General features: G+C 39.5%; 1 protein-coding gene across 1 annotated transcript in view; it reads left to right on the top strand.

Annotated features, from left to right (window-relative positions):
- The first annotated feature begins 412 nt into the window (after positions 1-412).
- The window catches only part of PTPRR (protein tyrosine phosphatase receptor type R), a 139,401-nt gene continuing 116,277 nt past the window's right edge, over positions 413-23,536 (top strand). Inside the window, exons 1-2 of the mRNA XM_059473220.1 lie at positions 413-566; positions 14,552-14,856. Of these exons, the coding sequence (XP_059329203.1) occupies positions 503-566; positions 14,552-14,856 (369 nt within the window). The 5' untranslated portion in view covers positions 413-502. The remainder of the gene's footprint in view (positions 567-14,551; positions 14,857-23,536) is intronic.

Raw genomic sequence — 23,536 nt, 5'->3', positions numbered from 1 at the left:
AAGTCCTCCCGGACATGCCCAAACTCCCGAGATCGCCTCCTCGGCGCTGCAAGATTGGGGAGATGCAATCTCCCCCGTGCCGCCGCAGCAGGAGCCCCGAATGCTGCTCCAGCTGGAAACCCAGGAGGAAATTACCCCCCGCCACCCATTCTCGCCTCCTCCCCGAACATGCCACTGGAACGGAGATCTCTCTTTTTGCCTCTCCTATTGGACCCTGCGGGTCCCCGCGGCTACTGCGCGCCCCGATCTCCCGCTGTCAGCCGCCGCCCGTGCTGCCGCCGGTGCCAGCCCCTCGCCTCACCCCGCGCCAGGAGGGGAGGCAGGTGAGGGCGGCCGCCCGCCCGCGCGCCCGCGCGGCGTTGCGCATGCGCAGCGCGCTCCCAGGCATGCTCACTGCCGGGGGCGGGGGGAGCGGGACGCGGTGTGGCGGCGCTGCCCGGCTGCCCTCGGCTCTCCTCAGCTCCCCGCGGCTCCCCGCGCTCGGCTGCCCTCGGCTCGCACCATGCGGCGGCGGGCGGCCGCCTGCCTCCGGGCGCTCTGCCTCCTGCTCCACCTCCGCGCCGCAGGTGAGCGGGGGCGGCCGCGGCCGGACGGCGGGGCGGGCGGGACGGCGGTGGGGACCCTCTTGCGCCCGGCGGCGCACCTGTTGGGCGGGAGGCGGCGACTGCCCGGGTCCGGCGGCGGCTGCCCGGGTCCGGCGGCGGTTGCCTGTGTCCGGAGCCCGGCAGCCCCGGAGGCGACGGGAGCGCCCGTCAGCACCGCGGACAGCGGCGGCCCCGGGCGGGCGGGCGAGCCCCGCGCTGCGCGCCCCGCGGAGCGGCCGCGCTTCGGCCCCGGATCGCGAGGACCTGGCCGGGGGCTACGGCAGCGAGGGGAAATCGGGACTCCCTGTATTCCTCCTTCTTATTTTATTTATTTATTTATTTTTAGATACTGGTGAGGAGGCGTCGCTACTTGTATGTGCTCGTGGCAGCAGTGGTTTTAGAAAGGGAAATTTCAGCTGCGACAGCAGCAGGCGTTTCGGCTGTTAGCGATGCTAATAAATCCTCTCTTTGCTTTGCTGGCAAAACGTGTGCCTCATTCAGAAATGCAATGAGCGATCAGCGCCCTAGTATGTACGTGAAGTTCCACTGCCAGTTTCCTTCCAGTAGCCAGAGCTTATATTTCTGGTGTAAATCTCAGGCTTCCTTTAAGCCGTGAAAAACTCATCGTTCAGAGCCTCCGTTTATCCTGTGCAGACTTCAGCATATATTATCTAAGGAAGGAAATAAAATCTAGGGTAACTGTATAATTGAATTAAGTTCTCAATTAGTAAAGTTGAAGAGTTTCTTTGTTTTGTCATTTATGACAAGCTTAGCCACTTCTGAAGTAGTAAACGCTTGCAAGTTCCATTAAGTTTAATTAGGAACTACAATTGAATGCACAGGTACTGATTCTTTCGGTCCTAGGAATGTTATTTTTAGGAAAGATTTTTAAGCTGCAACAAATTTGCGTTGTCTTACTGCAGAATCATTGACAGGAACAATTGAACTTCATGTGTCTTAATATAGAAGAGCTGTATGAACATCCCAAATAAGATGTATTATGAAAATAACTACTTTACTGCCCCCCTTTTTTTTTTTTTTACAGTTGTCAGGAGAAATAACTTTGTCTCAGTTATTGGTGTTTTATTACCCTGTAATATTAGGCTACACTTCATAAAATTTATGGAACCTCTTTCCTGTAAATCTATAGTTAGGATGCTCATGCTGTTTTGGCTTATATTCATATGTGCAAGAGATTATTGACTGAAAGATGGGAGCATTTCATGATCTGTTTTAATAAAAGCCTTAAGCTGCTTTTAAACTGTTCTTTTACAACATGTATTAAATTACCATCTGTACAGAATTAGAGTAAAACCTCTATTTGACATAACATGCCATCTAATCTCAGTATATCCTCTATTAACAGTGGAATTTACATTAGTTTTGTTGTGCTTCATTTTTCTATCCTGCTAATGGAAACTGGGTATATATTCTGCCAGTAAGCTGTTCACTTTCCTTACTAAGTTCTCCTTGTTCCATTAAGTTACTGGGAATTCTTGCAAAGAGATCTTGTCTTTATTATGCAAATGTCTCTAATCATAAGGAAAAGAGAGGAAAATGGATGTTTATATGGTGCTGCTGTTTTGCCTGAGTAATCATGGAAAATAATTGTTTCAGAGAAGACAAGGGGGAGGATGTACAGGAGCTGAACCCAACCTTTGCACGGTTGGGCATGGTTCGCACTGAGCACAAGAGCTGTGCTTCCTCTGAGGCAGGGCTGCATACAACTTGCTCTTGTTGGAAGTCATTGAAGATGTCACAACAGTGAAATAACAAAGGGAGCTTAACATCCTAAGATATCTCTGTTTCATCTGTTACAAGTAGAAAAATCTTACACAGGCTACCACTATGGACATCTTTTATGTATAGCCTAGACCTTTGAATTATTTATGGTGATTTTGAACCTTTGGTTCATGTGAAATCACAAGATGCATTCTGCTTGCTATGTCACAAATTATATCCCAAATGTCAATTTTTGTGTAATGTGTTGGAAACTGCTTGGCTTTTTGTTCTGAAGCTGAATTTATATGAGACATGTTTCTGGAGAGTGCTTAAGACACCATCACTATGTATTAGGAAAATCTCTCTTGATATCAGTTGGTGGTAATAGATTTTAGAGAAAACATAAGTCTACATTTACTTCAGCTAATGCTACAGCAAAAAGAGTTAATGTGTTTAAGTAGAGCTCATATAGCAAATCCAGTTTCCTTTTGTAGAAAGTAGAAAATACAATTCTACTACTGTTGTAGTAAAATTTTCTACAATAAAAAGGAAATGTTCTTGTCAAAAATGTGATCAGAGATTTTCATGTGCTCAGTAAGGTACCATTTTACTGAGTTGACTTAGATACTGATTCCAATACAGCATGAAAGTCATGTTATCAGAAAATGAAATATGATTGTGCTGTTGGTATATGCATACATTTCTACCTAAAATAAGACACTTGTGTGTGCATCTCTGAAAACAGAATTAGGCCCTTCTGCTGAGTGCAGCAGGTGAAGTAATCAACCTATATAGAGCTTGCTGTTGCAGGAAGACCTAAATTTGTAGCAAGTGATTACAGGTCAGCATGAACCTTCCACTTACATTATGCATTGCATGAGAGAGTGCACGACACCATAGGTTATACTCTCTTTTAGTATGTATGATCTAATACACATGTTCTTGCAATAAAAACCTAGTGTATCCCAAGGTGACTAGGAGGCACTGTCTCCTTGTAAAAGAGTGGCAGATAGTAGGAAAAACACAAAGCGATGCATTAGACTAACTTGTAATTAGAGAGCCATTTGAGTCATGCACATTACTCAATTAATTACCTCTTTCACCTAATTTTATTTTTTAGCAAATTTTAAAAAATAAAATTTAAATATTTGTATTCAGTTACTGGAGATTTGTGATTCTGTGAAATAGAGTAAGAAAACCAACCTGACTGGTTGGTACTCCAAAACTTAACAGCTATCAATCACAGTCTCAACGCATCACTTACCTTGCATTAAAAACCTCTCTTGGAGAAAGCATTTTTGCAGAATTTGCTTTTAGGATAAACAAATCCTGGTTCTGCAGAAGCAGAAAGTTAACAACTGATTATTTGGTCGGGTCATCTACGTCATGGTTTTTTGAGAAAGGTCTTACACTATCTTGCTAAGAGCTTCTATTACCTCATTTTATTATTCTCTCCAGCAGTAAAGACATGCATTGCCAGCCTTTAATCAATATGAACCAATGCTTTGCTGCTGGCCTTGTCAGAGAGGAAGTGTGTAGATCCTTGTCTCCACCTCTTGATGGATCCGTTCTTCCAGACCCTCAGAGGAATCACATTTTATCTTTTTTGGGCAATGCTGTAGTAGCAGGAGGTTTGCTTATATCAAAACTGAAGTTTCTTTGACCACAAACTAACACTCCTTTGGGTAGAATTTGCTAGGTAGAAGTGTATGTTATAAATATGCTAGACTGGTTCTCACACAGCTCACAGGGTGTCCTGACTAAGTTCTGCTGAGTTCAGCTTTCCTGGTCACACATGCACTGTGTGATATTGTCATGGTTGGAAATTGATCGAGTGCACTGCAGTTTCTACTTAGGTGTTGGGCAGGCCTATTTTCTCTAAAATGCACAAGCTCTGAACAAAAGTAAAAGAATCTGGAGACTGTACTTTTAGGGTTGAGGTGAGATCTGCATAAAATGCATTTGCCATCAGATCCATTTCAGAAATCTCATACTAATGAATGAATAATTCTAGGTTCCAAATACATTTAGAGTGAAAGTGAAGGAGCTATTGATTTAAAAAATGAATAACATTACACTAACATAATCTAAATGAAGCTGGTTCTTATAATTGCCTTCTTTAAAAACACATTGCTGGCCATGAGTGGGTGTTTTTACTAAAAGAGTCTTTTCTGTCTTTTATTAGTAGGACTCATGGATAATCAGAGGGTAGTCATCTGTCTCTTCAAAGATTCTGTTGGGGGAAAAACAGTTTTATAATTAATTATCTGACTTCATATTTTTGAGGAAGTATTTAGTTGGAAAAGAGGCTCATCATATTTTTACATGTGGAAATTCTTGCTATTCATAATTTTAAAAGGCATCATCTTCCATGAGAGATTTATGTTCAGTACATCCATTAGGAAATTATCGAAGTTTGTGGTCTGGGAATCTCTGACTAATCCATTTGTTGTATTATAAGGAAGACTAAAACATCTTAGACAGTGAGTGCTTGTTTGAGCTTCTCTGGAGAGCAAAGTGGGAGAGTTGCTGAAAGGCCATGAATTAGGCTCTTGGGGGACTGTTTCTCTAGAAGGAGGCCAATGACATAACTTTGTGGCTCTATTTGGTGGCAGGCCCCCCTCCACAGGGGTATTACAATGATTGCTGTGGGGAATTGTATGGAAGCATTGGGCTCTTACTCCATAAAGCATAGTCATTGTGCTGTAGGATTTTCAGCATGGCTTCAGAATAAATACTTGGAGAAGTTATTAAGATCTGCTCAGAAATCCTCAGTAGGATTTTTTAGAACAATACTGCTGTAAAAGGAAGCCAAAACTTTAAGGCTGGAGTTAACTTTGCTTCACAACAGCTATAGATTTCCATGGAAATACAATTTATTTCCTTGAAATGCCATGTATTTACATCCATTTTATGCAGAGCAGTATTTATCTATAACCTTCATTGGAAAAATGACAGTAATCACAAAATTAGAAAATTATTGCATCATTTTCTTGCACCTTTTGGAAAAAAATTCTGACAGCAGTCTATGTGGTACATTAGTGCCAGGCATAAGTATGGCAGAATACTTAAGTGCCTTTGGGACTGCTAGCTCATCTCTTAATTCACATGAGTAGACCTAGTGAAATCAATGGTCTATGGTATCTAGTTTCAGTATTGATGTATCAAGCAGCAGGCCCATGAAATGAGATGCAAAGTGTCTTTTTGAAAAAGATACCACTCATATGTTTAGTCCTGATTCACTATAGCTGTGGATATTTTTGGCCAGGGCATTTTTTTTCCTACAGAAAAGAACAAATTTAGCAAAAATAAATTTCCAGTTGTTTCTATTTTCAGCAGATTGCTTATTAGAAAAGCAAAAAAATCCTTGCAATCATCTCTCACCCTCCCTCCCTCCTTTCCTGCTTCTCTTGTGGGTACTCCCACCCTCACCACACGTGCATGTGTGTGTGCCCTTTCTTGCTCTCACAGCTACAAACACACGCATAAAGAATCATTTATATTCCTGCTCACATACATACATACACTTTGTACTACTTGAATTTGTCTGAAATTTTTGGTCAAAAATTTGTTTTTAGCAGCAAACCAAAATGTGTTTCAATGTTTACAATTGTCCTATCCTGTTCTTGCTTAGCTCTGGTGTACTTTATTTGCTCTGAATTTTGACTTATCATGGGTACTGTGCCTCTGCTGGAAAAGGCCTGGCCTTTGGTTACTGGACCTAGCTGGGAAAGCATGGGAACCCTTCCCATGTAGGAATGTGACCTAGTAGTTCTATAATGGGATGTAGCCATTGCTAGTAGCAAAGCTGTAAGTTTTGTCCTGATTTTGCAAGGCCTTGTGATTAGTATTTGTCATATTTAATATTAAATCTGACTTTTGCTCATACCTTTGCTGGTGATTTTTGATCAATCTCAAGCACAATCACACCTGGTCTGTCCAAGCTTTCCTTGACCTGCTTGTTTTGCTTGGGTTAGCTCTGACAGCAGGTTTTCTACTTAAGCAAGCATTTGTATCTGTTTTGATCTTTTTTTTGTGTGTGTGTGGTACAACTGTAGTATACACAGGAGCAGTAACAAAGGCTTGGTAGAACAGCAGAGGCTTGAGGAGTGGAGGCACAGGATGTTTTTTTAGACGAGTGCAGGTGTGGGATGATAAGAGATAGAGCACAATCTTGGCACTGAAGACTCCATGATAGAAAAAGCTCAGTAAAAGGTAAAAATGCAGACCTGGAGCTTGAGAAACTGATTTTGGGCATTAATGAAGAGAACTAAGAGATTGTATCTAACATACTTATGTGGCACCTTTTATAGTAAGTTCAGATATAACCTGGAGCTGCAGACCAACTGAAGACCAAGTGAAGAAAGAGGAAGTATAAATACATATTAGAAAACATAGATATATGTAGCTTCCTAAGAGGAAGGAAGAAAAGAGGAGGAAGAAAAATCCATCAGCATTAACATCATATCACTCCTGGTGAAAAACTCCAGGTGCTGACAACTCCTCATAACAATGCCCATCACTAACACCAGTGGGAAACAATTGATCTGAGGACCCAGAGAAGCATGGAGTTAGGGTAATACCAGGGAAAGGAATAAACAATTTGATTGTACTGTTCCTGTAATTGTGACTTTTTCTCTATTCGTTGTTTTTCTATAAAAGTTAGATCTAGACTAACAACACTTCTTGAATTAGTTTGTTAAGATTTTCACTATGTTATCTATAAACTCTTGGCTTCACTTACATGTGTGAGGTGTGCTTCATCTTTGTTTATAAAAAAGACTTGGAAAGTAACAGAGGAATTAATCTACCCAAAGGAGGCTGTGAGAAGCTATACAGCAGCATACCTGATCATTAGGTCTAGCAGCTACTTTGAGTAAAGAATGGCTTCATTTGTATTGCACTACAGGTTTTGGCTAAAGACAAAGCAGTGGTGTTTTGGTATAAGTCTCTGCGTGATGGGAACAGTCACAGCATGCAAGTCCCTCTGTTATTTATGGAAAGTAGTTTCCTAAGTGAATTCTTTTGTCAATTCAAAACTTCATGTATTACCAAAGCAGCAAGTAGATTTGGTTTTTTTCCTTTTTCAGATTTCCCTGGTGTACCTCACAAAAGCACTTATGAAAGTATGTTCTGTTGCCCAGCTAATGTTCAAGTAGTACTTTAGCCACTGTTTTAACTGAATTTTATTGGCAATAATTTTTGGTGTACCATGCTAAAGCTCAACAGCAGTTTATGTTTGGCTAAAAGTGCATAACTTTATCCAGATGAGATTTAGATTTGATTGATGTACTATTTTGCTGACAGCGAGATATATTGTTAGGTAGACAGTACAGATGCAAAGCATATTGCCTCCAGACAGCTTTTGTTTTCATTTTTGTTTTCAACATAATTTAAAACCTTTACATTTTCTACCAGATATGTTGACTCCTTTTAGTATGTTTGTTGGTTTGTTTGTGTTTTTTCTTTTCTCTTGGTAATGTAGATGAAATAGGGATAAAGCAATAGATTTTCTGTCTTTTGAAGGCAAAGGCAAAGCCAAAGGAAGGTCCTGTTGCATGCACCAGAAGAGACAACTTTCACAGTCCAGAACAGACAGAAGTCTTCTAAACCTGCAGCAGTGTTTGTGCTATGTCTAGAATTACCAACAGTTAGCATTTTCCTTTGGATCATTGCTGTTGTTGTAACTCCTGAGGGTTAGAACCATGCTCATAAATGGTCAGCATGATAATAAGCATTTTGGCACTTAAGCATTTTTTTTCTCCTTTCTGTGGGACAAGACCTCCTTGGTCCTTGTATAGACTAGAGAGAACTGCAAACTCTGCTCTGAATGGGAGTCCATTTCTATCTTGATGTTCTAAAAAGAGGCAGGGAATGAATCTTCCAGCTGTGAGAACTTTGGAGTTACTGGAGAGGATTGATCATTGGTCTGCACAAGTACATTGACCTGCATCTCACAGTGACTAGGATAGCTGCTCAACAGGTAATAAACCATGGTGCAAGAGATGATAAAGCCAAGCCTGTCCAGTCTGGGCCCCATTTATAGGTTTGAAGGAAGTTTGTATAGGACAGAGAGCTTCTTTCAGAGTGGTGAGCCAAACAGAAAGGAAAAAAGCATGGGGAGCTCAGGGTACAAAATTTAATTACCAAAATTTGGTAAGTATTTTTGTTACTGAAAATGAGAAATTACTTGGCAACAGCCCTAAGTACTGTAACTCAAATTGCATTTGAATTAAATTTATCTTTGAAAGCAATCCATCAAGTTTCAGCATGTTGTTCCCTTATGAAATGAGTCTGCATTTTTTGCTTTTTTCCATTCAGTTTCCAGCTTTTAGCATAGAAACCTCAAGCTGTGTAATATACCAAGTTCTTTTTACTATAAAAAGACTTCAGTGTTATTATAGTGCTAGTGTGTTAAGTGTATTAGGTGTGCATTTAAAATGCACATTTAAATGCACATTTAAATGCACTATTGTGCATTTAAAATATATGCACTAGGTATCTATATTCATTTGTGTGTTTCGTTTACTAGTCAGATACAGCACTGCACTTTTGTCAGTGGGTTTGGGGTGGCTGCACTGCTTACAAGTAGCAAATATAGAGTATGTATCCCATTATAGAAAAATGTGACGTTTCAGGAACATAACTTAACCAAATTTGTTTGGATTAAGATAAATAACAAGATTTAAGAAATTACCTCAAGTTGTTTTTCCAGACACACATCATTACTTTAGACACCATTATCGTGGCCCTATCAGGTTTATGTTATGTCCCACTGGGACTTTTCCTTTTCCAGTCAGATAAATTTCTAGTTTGTGGCTGTAGAGGATGTTAAGGGGGAGGCACCCGGCTTGAGTGGCTTTTGTGTTGTTGTATCATGGTAAAATTATTTAAAGGAACCAGAGGTCTGAGACTCTGCTGTGGGAAACCTGGGGCTGAGCTGGCAAGGAAAGCTTCTTTGACTGAGTGGGGTGAGTAGGGAGGCATAATTTCCTTAACAAGGATGTTTAATAAAATATCTGTAAAGCTGTGATATTTTTATGTTTTAAGAAGATAAAAAACATGCTGCTGTGTTACTGGCTGATTAATGGATCTTTACTATCTTGAAGTTTTTTATCTGTCTGTTCTAGCAAAAGTGAAGATATTTGGGAATTGGGAGTCTAATAATTTTCTGACAGGTTGCTTTGAAATAAAATGTCAATTGTCTTAAACTATTTAGAGAGTCAAGACAGTCTAAAGAAATCTTGGGTTTTCCTCTATCTGGTAGAGGCCAACTGGAACAGTCAAAAGTGCCCAAAACATTCAGCACATTGGATTTACTATTTATTATAGGCTTTTCTTTCTGCATATATAATGCAACTTTGTAGACAGGCTCATAAGCATGTGCTATCTAACATTCCTGTGATTTATCCATCTGTTTTCATGAGGAAATTTTGTGCTGTCCATATACTGTAATGATGTGTATATTTGATATGGAATTCTACTGTCCCATTCTCCATCAGTCTTCTGTAGATTATATTTTTTTTCCTCTTTTTAGTTTATAGTTTTAGAAATAGTTTTATCTTGTATGATTCTGCAGACAACTAAAAAGATCAAGTGAACACATATTTTGAACTATTAAGCAGAGCAGCTGGATTCTGCAGAACAGGGAATTTCTTAGGGATCTGTCCAATTTTCCTTTCAGGAGGATGGCAAAGGGTGGCAATGATAGAAATACTGAAACTAGTACAAGTAGTGAAGATGTTCAGATTTAGAAAATATGCATTCTACATCAGCCTGGAGCTTCTTGTTGCACTTTAATGGATGTAGTGTTATACTTGGTAGAGGTTCTAGAAGCACAGCTCCAGGGATTGGAAATGTAACTAAATCTGACAGTATCTGTAAAGAGAATACTATTGTACAGGAGCAGCTAAATTAAAGAAGGGACTTACAGTGGATAAACATGGAAGCAAGATCATGACAGGCTTTCTTGTTAAAAAAAAATCTAAAGAAAAGCAGTGGCATGGTGGAGCTGCAAGGAAGGAAAAGTTAACCTATAGGTAAAGAGCAGAGAAAGAAATAGCAATGTTCATCAGGAGCTAAAATCTAGTAAAGAGTGGTGACCAGTCACTACATTGTACAGAGCAGAACTGGAGGGTGGAATGAGCAGTTCAGATCAGTGGAGAATCACAGTGCAGCTTCTGTTACTAAAGGAAGCTGGAATGGTTATTACTTGATAAGTAATAACCATTGCATTGAGGAAAGGACTGGTTGTTTTCTAGGAGAAAAACAGACCTGCTACTCATAAAGGTCTGATGTGAGTTTGAAATTAACCATTGATTATTGTTCACTTTGGAATAAAATTTCTCTTGACATGAAGATGGCTACATTGAGCTGAGAGATAGGTGAAGACTCAGCATTTTTTTGGATAGAAGAAATAGCATGGAATCACAATCTAACATCTAGTCTGTTCTCAGTGCTGAGGCAGAATAAACCATAATTCTTTGTAAATACACTTGAGGGGAGACAATTTTAGGAGAAGGAATAAAATTATTATAGTTAATAGATAATAGCAGCACTGTATTTCAAGTGAGTGAATATTTCAAATGAGTCATAAATAACTCTACATCCTGAAGTAGAGTTCAAACAGGGTAGTGTGAAGAGAATATCAGAACATAATTGTGGATGAAGTTTGCTAAGCTTATTGAAGAGAAACCTCTGGGAATTATATTTTTGAACCTTTTCCTAAACCATATTTACTGAATTTTTGTGTGTGTTGGAATATCTGAAGCTTAAAAGGCACCAAAATCAGTTCCTCATAGCTTCTGAGAGTTTCCCTGGTGGCTGCAGAGAAGCATTCTTTTTTTGTAGAAGTGCATAGTTTGATATAGGAATCCCAGTCTTCTCTCCCTCGAGGGTTGGAGAGTGGAAATATTTGAAGGTGTTATGTGGCAGAAGTACTAGTATTTCTAACTCCTTAATTCTCCACGTGTCTGGTTGGTGCCTGATTGTTTGTGTTTGGGGCTGAAGTCTGGAGGGTCGAGAAGGAATATATTATCATTTCATCAAATTGAGAGGAAGTTTAGGTGTTTAGGTTCCCCTGTAGTACCAAGGGTGGCCATTTCTGAGGGTCACCCGAGGCATCCATGGCAGTCTGGGAGCCAAAGTCTGGTAGTAGTTAGGGCTTAAACACCGTCATCCAAGTGTAGTGGATTTTTTCACATGGGGCACTGTGGATGCTTGTAACTTACTTAAGATACTGGGGCTATGTGGACTTCCCAGATAAACAAATTCATTGTGGTAATTTTTTTGGAACATATTTGAACATCTGAATGCTTAGCTGATGAAAATAAAATTGTGTGAGTATAAAGTGTAATGTTATGTAATTAGACATTAATTTCTCATTACTACAGGTTAAACAATATATTTCATTGTCCATCTTGAAAATCTACTACAATGAACCTTGTTTGGCTGCAGGGCCTGGTGCTACTGATGTGATATTTAGCATTCTAATGGAAGCAAGTCTGGGATTTAGAAGCAAATGGTGATTCTGCTGTTAAAAGTATTGAGATTCAAGGACAAATGAGCTTTTTCAGTAGTTCCTTTAACTATTTTTTCAGTCAAAAATATTCAGGGGAGAATTTAAGCTGGTAGTTAATTGTATTTTTTTCTGCTCCATTCAGTGAAAATAATGAAATAAAGTGGGAAATTTGGAATACTGAAGTGGGTAGAAAATGCCATACAAAGCATTGAAGAAGAATCACAGTTGGTTTGATACCCTCAGAAACAAAGGAGCAGGAATGAAGGAAGCAAAGAAGACTCACCGAATGTGTTGGTGGTTCCATTCCTTTGTCTTATCTATGATCAGTTTTGAAATACTGGTTTTCTGTGAAGGAGACATGAAAATAAATACCGCAAAGAGATGACTGTGAGAAGTAGGTGACAATGAGAAGTGCTGATGCTTCTTTTTTTTTATTTTGTCACTGACACAACTCTCTAAATTGCTATTTAAGACCAGCCCTTAGGATTTTATCAATGAAGCCAACACCCACAAAGCTTAATGAGAACCCAGCAAGTTTAACAAGTTTTGAAGTTCAGCCCTCTTTAAGACTATAGTCTGCAGGTTCTCTTTTATTTCTTCTGCTTTCAGATGTCTTTGCAATCAAAACCTGACGAGAGCTGACCTCAGTAGTTATCTAGGTGATTGTGTTTGTTTCAGCCATTTGAAAGAGTAGTCTTAGATTTAGCATTTTACTTTATAATAGAGGATCTGTGTTCTGTCTTTTTACTATTGATTTTCTGTTCATGTATATTATAAATTGCTTCACAGCCTACTGACAGGGACCCACTTATTCCAGAGAATGCATTTCTCAATGATGCAAAGCAATACTATAGCACAGATAAGGTATTGTCCTTGATTTCCCTGACTGAAATTTCATGAGGAAATTAGGTCAACAGAATGTAATTACCTACACTGAAACCTCCTAAGGGCACTGGGTAGAGCTGTGCAAATTACTGATTATTTTGATTTGTTTACAGGAGCAAAAAAAAATCAGAGGAAAAATTCAGTTTGAATAGAACAAATTGATTTCTTGTTCACCCTGAATTGAAATGTTGTTGTTGCTAAGCTGGTCTTCATAGCTCATTATGAGAATTAAAATAAGATTGATTTTATATTTTTTTAACTAAAAATCAGCTCTCAAATTTAACATTGCCATTAAGTCCAGCAGCATCTGAAGAGGAAATTGCAGGCTGATCAGAGTGAGCTCTCTGGGTGCACTTCTCTCAGAACACAAAGTCCCTTTTCTACCACGCTGGGTTTCTTGGAGTTTTTTTCTGGAGGTGACTAATGCAGCTTCAGTTACTTTTTATCTGTGAGGCAGCTGAGCCTTGCCTGTTTTTCTGATCACATAGACTGCCTTCCAGACTGGGAGCCCAACTGTAGCTTTTCTGTTCAGCATAAAGGCACTGAAGATTCACTATTTTTCATCCATGAAAAAAAAAAGGAAAACAAAACAGAAAACCAAATAAAAATTTAGTCTTAGTTCCTCTTATAAACGCATCATCAGGAAGTATTTTGTCCTTCAAAAGATATCTTTTTTTTTACTAACACATAATTAGTTAAACCCATGTAATTACAGAATCACAGAATGGGTAAGGTTGGAAGGGACCAGTGGAATCATATGGTCCAACCTCCCTGCTCAAGCAGGGTCATCTGAGAGCACGCTGCACAGGATTTCATCCAGACTGTTCTTGAGCTTCTCCAGTGAGGGAGACTCCACAACCTCTCTGGGCAATCTCTTCCAGTGCTCAGTCACTCACACAGTAAAGTTCTTCCCCATATTCAGGTGGAACTTCCTGTCCTTCAGTTTCTGCCCGTTGCCTCTTGTCCCATGGCTGGGCACCACTGAGAAGAGCCTGGAAACCTCCTCTTGACACCCTGCCTTCAGATACTGACAGACATTGATGAGGGCTCCTCTCAGCCATCACATCTCAAGGCTGAACAGGCCCAACTCAGTCTCTAACTCCTTGTTAGCAATGCTCAAGTCCCCTGTCTCCAGTTCCCTAATCTAAGGGACAAAGAGAGTTCTTTGTGCCCAGCTCCAAGGTATGCAAAGTATGGCCACACACCAGTGTTCTCCTCTGCAGACAGCCAGATGTTCCATTGGCTGGCCAGGCAATCCTCAAGTGAAGTTTGGGTCATAACAAGAGTTGGCATAAGGAGCTAAAAGATCTCCTGATATAAGCAGCTGAGTAAATAATGTAGAATTGGGATTATGCACTCATCTGAATTTTAAATCTGATTTTTTGATCAGGTTTTTTAGCTCTTCTTCTAAGTGCCCATTTTTAACATGATCACTGCTATTCTCATCTTTGGTATTACTAGGTGACAAAATGTATCAGTAAGTTGACTCCATAAGTTCTGTGATTGAAGTTAATATCAATACAGAAGTTGAACTTGGCTCAGCATGTGTTCTGCTTTTGTATATAATTTTTTTAACTGTACCCATGGCTGGAAATATAAAACCCGTTTTTAAAGCCCTGTGGGAATGAGCTTAAGAATGTGGTACACTTCACATACTTAATAGACTGTAGTCTTGTTAATCTATTGCTATAGAAAACACATTGTAAGATATTAAGTGAATTCTTGTATTCCAAAAATATTTTTCTGAATTTCTCAGAATGCAAAGGTCTCATTGAATTTCCAGTGCTATGTACAGAATAGCCGAGAGAGACATTCTAAACTTACTCTTCTCTTTCCACAGGCTGCTTTTCTGGAGACAGTGATCACTTTTTGGCAATTCATCAGCGAAAGAGTGGAAAACCTGTGTTTATTTATCACCATGTGGAGAGTGTGGAGAAAAGTTTGGATACAGACAGCTATAAGGATTCCAAACAAAATTTCCATTCTTCTTCCCACACCAAAATAAGCAAGTTGCACCCTGCAATAATTGTTAAATCAGCCTTCCCCAGGTCTGTTTATGACCCATCCCTCAATCTCTTAGCAATGACTGGTCAAGATTTGGAAGTGGAGAATCTTCCCATTCCTGCAACGAATGTGATAATTGTGGTAAGTGACTTTTTATGGGTTTTGGAGGGGTTTTTTTGGAATAAATTTTTTAGAATAAATATGCCTGTATTTAAATAAAGACAGATTGCAACTTTGGGTAGCCTGACTGATCATCTAAATCCAAATAATGACCTCTTATCCTAAATTTCTTCACTTTGGTGGAATTTACATTTATATACTCACACTCTGATTAACAAACAGTCTGGTGGAGCAGTGCAGAAAATGGCCTCTCTGTAGGTAAAGATCTTACCTTTCCTCAAATGCTGTTGATCCTCTTGTCTTGACTGATGTTTGCACAGTTTTTTCTGGATAGGCTTGAAACTTATTCTGCATAGGTCACAAGAAAATGTACTTCAGAGAACTATTCTACAGAGGCAGTGAGGTTTTAAAAGGGTGACATAAAGGTTTCATTCACTTCTGTTCCTCAAAAAAAAAATTCTGTTTCTTGCAAAGAGTAAGAACTTTGTTGGTGTATGCACTTCTTCTGGGACATATGGACTGGGGACCCTCCAGTGTCAGTTAACTCTGTGTGTGACCTTTCCCATTCTGAGGATGGTGATGGCAGTGCTCCCTCCTGCAGGGAAGGGCCTGTCAGTTTAACCATATCCTGGTGCTGCCCTGCTGCATCCTCACCCTTCAGGCCAGTGGAGCAGCCTGCTGTCAGGAGAGCTGTCCTTGGTGGGGTGCACAGTACAGTCTGTATGTGTTCTGCACAGACACTGCTTTCCTCACCCCCATGCGTGGGCAGCTCTCCTTGATTCCTGGAGGGAGGAAGAGCCACTTGTGCACTCATTAGAGGGAACTAAAAAAGATTAAAGTGAAATCTGTAAATTGCTTGTTTCAGAGGAAGATGAGAGATTAAAAGAAAATGGACTTTACAAACAAGGAAAAAAGAGCACAGAACACAAGAGCATGTTAGCACAGCAAGTGTTTCAGAATCCCATACGAGTTCTCTGTATGGTACTCTAGAGATCTGCCCTCATGAATGCTCCAAGTGCAATAGAGTAGTGACAATGAAAAGAATAATCAGGGTGAAAGAAAAAGATGGTAGTAGTTTTATTTGCCCATTATTTTAGCAGATAAAAAGTACTGTCAGGGAACTAGGCTCAAAAAGCTGTGCTCTGGACTTGCTGCATCCCATACAAAGAAGACCTCCTCATCTGAGTTTATATGGCTAGCACTGTTAGTGTACTAGCTGTGTGGAAGTATCCATATCAGAGCAAAATAAGGGACTGTCAGTCTTGCTTTGCTGTGGACCAACTGCAAACAGAGTCCCAATACTGAATGGTATTGATCAAGGGAAGGAGATGCCAAGCAACTGGATGTATCTATCCTCAAAGCTAGCCTAAGCCAGCAGGGCTGGCTCTGTAGTGAAGGTACCTGCTCCCTTCTTTCCAGTGCAAGCATTATTTCACTTCTACTCAAGGTGTAGAAGTTCCTTTCTATTAGTGCAAGGAACTCAGAATAGGCATGGCCCTGCTTTTTTTTCATTAGATGACATTGTTACCTATGAATTGTTGTTTTACTAAGGTTTTGCAGAGTTTTGGAGTCCCATGGTCCTCAAGTAGTAATGGAAGAATCCTGCAAAATATTCTAGGGCTACCCTGATTTTAGCTGACTGGCTCTGTGCCTGCATTAAAAGCTAAATGAGGCAGATTTTCAATTGGCAGATAAATTCACATTAAAAAAAAAGGTCCATTAAATCTGTATTAAGTTCTCATTAAGTGGCTTTGGTCTGAGGCTTTGCTACTGCATTTCTAGGATGGAACTGCTGCTCTGAAGCCTTCTGTTCTGGCTGAGAACCATATGTGCTTTAAGGGGAGGTATAACAGCATGAGCTAATCATGACATGAAAGCTGTTTATTGCTTGGGTTCTTCAGCTGTCTCTGGGTGTGCTGAAGGACAGTGATTTAGGTTTGTTTCTAATGTCATCCTTTCAGAAAAAGCCTTTGGGGAAGCATATGTTTGAGGCCAAAGTGCTGTGAGTCAGGCAGTGCATTGGATTAATCCCACCATCAGAATTTTGAAGATGCCTTCTTTAAAAGGGCAGCTGTCCCACAGCAGAGTGGTTGCCATCATCCAAGCACAGCCCTGCTCTTTCCAGGCTTCTGTATTTCAACATTCTGTTGCTCCCTCTTGAGTGTCACCTGAAGTAGATTGTAGTGTTAATGTAATTACCAAGGGAAGCTGGTTTGTTTTGAATTGCATGTGGATTGTTCCCTCTTTGTTTTGAATTAGCACTTACTGCCTGTTGCTGCTTTCTGGTTTTTAATATGTAGGGCGAGTGTGAGTGTTTGTTGTTTTGCCCTGGCTGACCCTTTTTGTTCCAGCCTTTAGCAATGTTGCTAGTTGCTCAACTTGAAAGAGCAGTTGCTACTGTTGGTGCTTCCTGTAATCCAGTTATATGATTGGTGCACATTGTGATTTAGTATGAAAGCCAGCAACTTTTTTTTTTGTTTAATAAATCTATGCTCTGTTAGCTCTGCAGAGGAGAGGAAACTGAATTCAAGCTAATTTCAGTGACTTAAGGTCCATTTTCCTCATGATTAAAGTGGAAAGGCAGGGTGAATGGATGCCTAGTGCAGAACAAGGTTGCATTTTTTGCTAAGGACTAAACCATCTGACAAGGAAAATGTTGCCAATGCCCACCAGAGTGCTATGAAGCCAAGAATTCTGCAGGTGTTTTGTCAAAAAGCAATGTTTTGTGACTCTAACAATAAAGAACATGTTAAGTAATTTTACTGAAACTGGGGACAGTGTAGTTCTTGTTTGCCTAAGTGAGGAAGAGGAGGTATTTATTTTCTGGGAGGCAGTTTTATATAATGAAAGGCAATCACATTACTTGATATTAAGTTCCTTTGTTTGTGTCTGTGTGTTGGTGTTCAGTTCACCTTGTTTATTGAAGGAAGCAAGGACAATTCAGAGCTCTTAGAGGCATTTTGACTGTTCTATAAATGCCTTAGTGCTTACCCATATGTTCTGTTTAACTGTCTCTCTAGATGATGTGAGACTAAGTCATCTGAAAATTGCTTGGATAACATACAGAGTTACATAATTTTTTGTAATACTTGAATTTTCTATTTGAAAGCTTTTATTTCAGAATTATTTTATCTGCATTTCAGAAACCATATACTCATTGAAGGTATTAGAGAATTATTAGTGCAGTGAACAAGTTCTCAAAATGTTTATTTATGTTTATTCCAAGTCTTTGCAATTCTGAATATAAGAACCACAAAGGTCAAGACAGTACATGGAAAGTGGGAACAGAATGTGGATAATCACTTATGATAGAAAATACCGTCTAACATACTTATTAAAAAAAAGCCAAAATACAGACATATAAAAACTTGAGAGAAAAGCAGTAGTAAAGGTTTCAGCTCAGACTAGGTCTAAATTATCACCTCATGGATATTCTAAAGCATCATCCCTTGTAACCTGATGTAGTTTGGTCTGTCCAAAGCCTCTCAGGCACACAAGTGTATTGGACCAAGATTGGACCAAGGTACTCAGATGCTTTTATCACTTGCATCCTGTGAAGTGTTTCAGAAATGTAAAGGTAATACACTTGCTCAATATATCAAAATTTTCCCTTTCACACCTCATTCTTACTATACACCTTCTTATATAAACATGAAATCTGTTTCTTTTTCTCTTGCTTAGAAATTCCACAGTGCTGTACTGTAGCTAAAATTCAGCTCATCTCTTTTGTTTGATTTGCATGAGTGTTACTGAACTGAATTGATTTAATTAGTTTCTTTCAGTTAATGTCAATGGCACATATGATTCACAGACAGCCATACAGAGCTTTTCTTTGCCTTTTCCACAGCATTTTGTGTAGGGTTGTATTCCTCAGAGCTATAGCTTTCCCATATCATCATATTTATTTTGTCTCAATATTTGAACTATTTACTTTCAAGCATGCTGAAGAGCACAATTAAGAACTTCAGGTGCTACTACTTTGAGAGAGGATTCAGTGGAAGAATAAAGCACAGCAACATATGTATCTGTAATAGATATTCATGTGGAAACCAGATATTTGGGCTGGTATCTATTAAGATATCTAGCATGTTTCTAAACACTTTCTGGATTACTAGGGAGTTAATATAGGTTGGAGACCATATCCAATAGGCAGACTAGATGTGATCATACTGATCTGGAGATTAGTACTGACATGAACCATTTCCACATCAGTTTTCTCTCAGCCACAGAACAGTATCAGATGCATTTAGTCTCCTAGACTAATAAAGCCTAGATATCTGCTTCAGGGTGAGTTCCCTAATTCCACATGGCTGTAGTGGCAAGATTCATATTGATGATAATGGGTGCTTAGGCAGAGCTGCACACTGACTACCTATTTGTATATACTCATACACACACACAGACATTTAGTGACATCTTAATCTGGAGTTGATCCCAGCTTAAACAACACATTTTTTGTTGAAGTAATGTGGAAATCCTTTCCAAATCTGGTCACAGTTCAAGTAGGTGGGCTTCTTCTGGGTGGTTTGGGTATCTGAAAACCATGTGGCTGTGAAACCACAGCAGAACTGCTTTTACACTTACGTCACATTCATCCCACAAGTACTGCTGTATTTCTCTTATATAACTTTGTTCATACTACATACTCAGAAAAGATGCATCTTTTGCTCACTTGATGACATGGCCTTAGATGTATAAGTTTATTTCTCCTTTAATTCCCCATATCCTGATGTGTCAGGTTTAGTTTCCAGTGTCAAAGCCCAGAATTTGTCTATGTTATTTGTTACTAAATTTTATTTCATCTTCCCACACCTCTTTGCTGCTGGAAATGTCTCTTTTTCTAATACTTTGTGCTCTTTATGAAGTCATGGCTTCCATGTGAAATGTCGTCTCTAAGTTCCTCTAGGAGCCCACAAGGCATCCACTTGCTCCTTCCTTGAAAATACCAGTGAGACAAGGGGAGCCACACTACTATATTCCCTTTCTGTTGAGCATTGCAGTTCTCTCCACTGACTGGTTTTGTTTGGGGGGGGCCATAAGAAGAACTCTATTAAAAGAACCTGATAAAAAGGTGGGGGAATCCAATGTTTACAATTATTTTCAGTCCAAAAAATGTCTTCCCTAGTGCGGCCTCTTTTGTGAAGACATTTAATGTAGCTTTCCTTTCATGAACAAAGAGCACTATGGAATTTCCATAATTTTATGGAATTTATTTTTTACTTTTCTTTAAATGAAAAATGGATGTTTCTTCTCACTGGCAGTTTGGTAATACAAGATGCCTTCTTTTTCAAGGCTAAGTCACTGAGTCTTACTGAATGAGAGGAGTAGGATAGAGAGAGCCCTCCGAGTCACAGCACAAAGTTGTCTGTGATCTTTCTGCATGCCGGAAGCTAAGTGACCTTCTGAAAATCCCTTACAAGACAATAAGATGCTCTGATAATTTTTTTTCACTTATAGCTTTTTTCGCTTTTTCCCCAGCTGTCCACTCTACTGACTGCTTTTTCAGAATCTCTTTTTTATTCTCTTTCCTGAATACCATGCCTTGACATAAGAGGAAGTCTCTTCCTTTCTTCAGTTCTCTTTGTTAGGAACTCTTCCATCCCTCGTATCAGCATCTGCTGGCTCAGCATCCACCCAGTTAAGTGGCCCAGTAAGGCCATGCTGAACAATCAGTAAAGGTATCTTGAAATGTTACAGTCTCAGTCTGATAAATATGCATAGGAGTCTGTGAGAAGTGTCGATAGCTAAGCATGATCCATTTGACAGAAATTTAGGATTACTTTTAGGATACCACAGAATAAAAGTCATTTTCTTTGGGACCTAGAGAATGGAAGAGGATTGGGGGTGTTCTTAAAAAAGAAGAGGCACAGTTTCTGAACCAAATGATTTGATGCTTTGCATCATGTGTTGCATGATATGTTATACTACGGTCAATTTGAAAGTTATTCAAAATGGTAGGTTTATCATCCCATCAATCCTGTACAGTAATGCCCTGATTTTGACTGGCATAGATGTAAACATATGTATATGTAGTTCTATGCATTTCTAGATGTGATTATGCTATATTGCAATAATAGAAGTGACTAAGGAGCTGCTTTTTTGAATACTATGCCTGACCCTGGGGTCTCAGCCTTTAGTCTGTCAAATTCTGACTCAAAAAACCCCATTTTCCTGTGTGTGTGGACAGATCATGCACAGTTTGGTGCTGTAACTCAGAGGGCTCTCTGCATCCTACTCCTCCTGGTTAATAAGAGTACCCTAAGCTCAATCCCTCTGTAGACATTGTGAAGACATGGTCAAAATACTTTTGAAAGTACATTAAGCTAAAACAATGGATTGAAAATAAGGCAAAAAATATGAGTGAGGAGAACAAGTAGTCCATAAATGACAGGTCAATCAGTGCTGGGGCAAACAGTCAAGCTAACTATCTATGAAATATAACGAAAAGTCAAATGTCATGTTTTGTCACTGAACATCTGTTATGGCTGGCCTAAGAAAGGGGTTGGCACTAGCCCAGGCCAAGGAGGCATAAATAGAAAATCATGTCTCTGCAGTAACTTCTCAAAGGAGCTTTCTGAGGTGTAAGATCTTAGAACCTAGGGAAGTATCAGCTGTATCCATATCCATTTCCAGGTCATGTATTTGTGCAATACTTGGAATAGCAGAGGATGAGTGCCATGCTGTTAGTGAAATTTTAAGATCTTATTATAATTACAGCGCTGAATTGTTAACAAGCTCTAAATATTGGTCACACGTTTTAAGAGTGGGCAGTATCAGCCAATACACTTAGTGTGATTGTTCTAATCACTGTTGTGTGTCTTTTTACATTGTGACCCCAAATATCAGGTTTTCACAGTATTTTGCTTCTAGACTCAAGTCCACCTTCTTGTGAGAGATTGATGCTCGCCATTACTCCTTAAGTTATTATACTCGACATAACATATCTGCAGCAAGCCCTGCAAATAGACCTAGTAGCCTGCAGCCCTGTCATTCTGGATTTTGCTTGCACAAAGAAATCTAGAGAGTCTGCATTAGTTGGCCTCATTTGCTTTCTGCTTCCCTCTGTGCACTTCAGTAGGGATAATTGCATACTGAACCATTAGCGTGGTATTGTGTTTACTGTCAGTCTTTGTGGAAAACAGGAATGATTGCATTAGGTTGGTTGTAACATGCTCTAAAACCTCCTTAAGGCACTTTTTTTCATCTGATTTGCAAAATGTTAAAAGAATGTTAGTAGGATATTCAGCAACCTAGTGCTTTGATTGATTATCTTACTGAAGGCAACTTTGGGGGTGCTTTTGTAACATTCAGTGGGATGTTGCACAAAAGCTGTTCATATCTTTCACCAATTGCCCATATCCTCTTCAGTCACAGCGTTCCTTTTCCTGCATTTTTAGTGAAGGGAAGATGTTTCTTGAAGTCATTTAATTTTTTTTCAAAAGCTGCACTGTTTAAATCAAAAGGGGATTTCAGGAGCAGGCATGTTATATGTTTTTAAACTAAAGCCTAAACTGTCATTGACAGTTAGCCTTGGGGAGTTTCTCTAAAGGAAGTGTCAGCTATTCCATATTTCTTTCAAGTGTGTATTCATGTTACTGGCCAATCCCAGCTATAAATTAAATACTGGTGTGTAGCAGAATAGAATCTGCTTATGTTATCCCATTCTTCAAATATGTGAATTTTGTCCTCTAGGAAAAATCTTTATTAATTGATAATTTTAGATTTTTTTTAAAGCATTTCTATGAAATTAAATTCAGATACAGTTGCAGCCAAAGCAAAGATTTTCAGTGTTACTTAGGCTCTTTACCCAGGTGTAGGAGAGCTACCTTAAAGCCTTGTTTTAAAGGAGGTAGGGGAGAAAACTGAATTTGAGCTGTTTCTCATTTCACATGATCTAGTTGCTGAGCTAAGGGGTAGAGAGCACCACTTTTCTCATACTGTCAGATGAAATTATTTGTTTGCCCAAATCGCATTGTTTCAAGTAACTGAAAATTCAGGGAAATATTGTTCTTGAGCTGATCCAGTACAAATATCTTGCATGTGTTTTGATTTGTTCTCCAAAAGAGGCAACCCTCCCCGCCCCCAAAACAAAGCCCCCCAAGACCCCCCAGCCTTGTTTCTTACATGGCCCCATTTATTCCTCTGATTGAAAAAGGCTTCTATACTGTTTCTGTGCCATGCTGTACTGGATTCCAGAAGAAGACACAGAGATTTAGAGAATAGTGGAAAGTCTTTGTCTTTTTTATGATAGTGTCCAAACTGCACTTTGGTTGTTTTGGCATTTGAGTTCAGAGGACTCCTCAGTGGTTGGAATTGCACAGACTTCATTGCCTAGAACTGTACAGACATGCTTGGACTTCAGACGTTCAGGAGGTTGCTCTACCTCTATCAATGTTCTCTTTTCCTCTTACAAGTGAGTGGAAACCTTGTACTACTGCCTAAATTGGACTAAGGAAAGGGGAAGTTTCCTGGCAAGCAGAGTTACAGGTGCCATCACTAGATTCACACATTTTTATGTTCAAAATCATAAATAAGCTAGATGGCCCTATTGGGATCATGAGACCCAGCAATAGAAAATTGGTGACTACTACCCACAATAAATCAATGCATCGTGTTGATAATGTTCAGGAAGAAAGAATCCAGAAGCATTTAAAAATTCTTTTAGCACCCTCAGAGAACTATTTTTCTGAAAACTCAAGTC

The sequence above is a fragment of the Ammospiza nelsoni genome, chromosome 5 (genome assembly GCF_027579445.1).
Source record: "Ammospiza nelsoni isolate bAmmNel1 chromosome 5, bAmmNel1.pri, whole genome shotgun sequence".
Classification (NCBI taxonomy): Eukaryota; Metazoa; Chordata; class Aves; order Passeriformes; family Passerellidae; genus Ammospiza; species Ammospiza nelsoni.
Note: the sequence above shows the minus strand (reverse complement) of the source record. Positions and strands in the feature narration are given on the sequence as shown.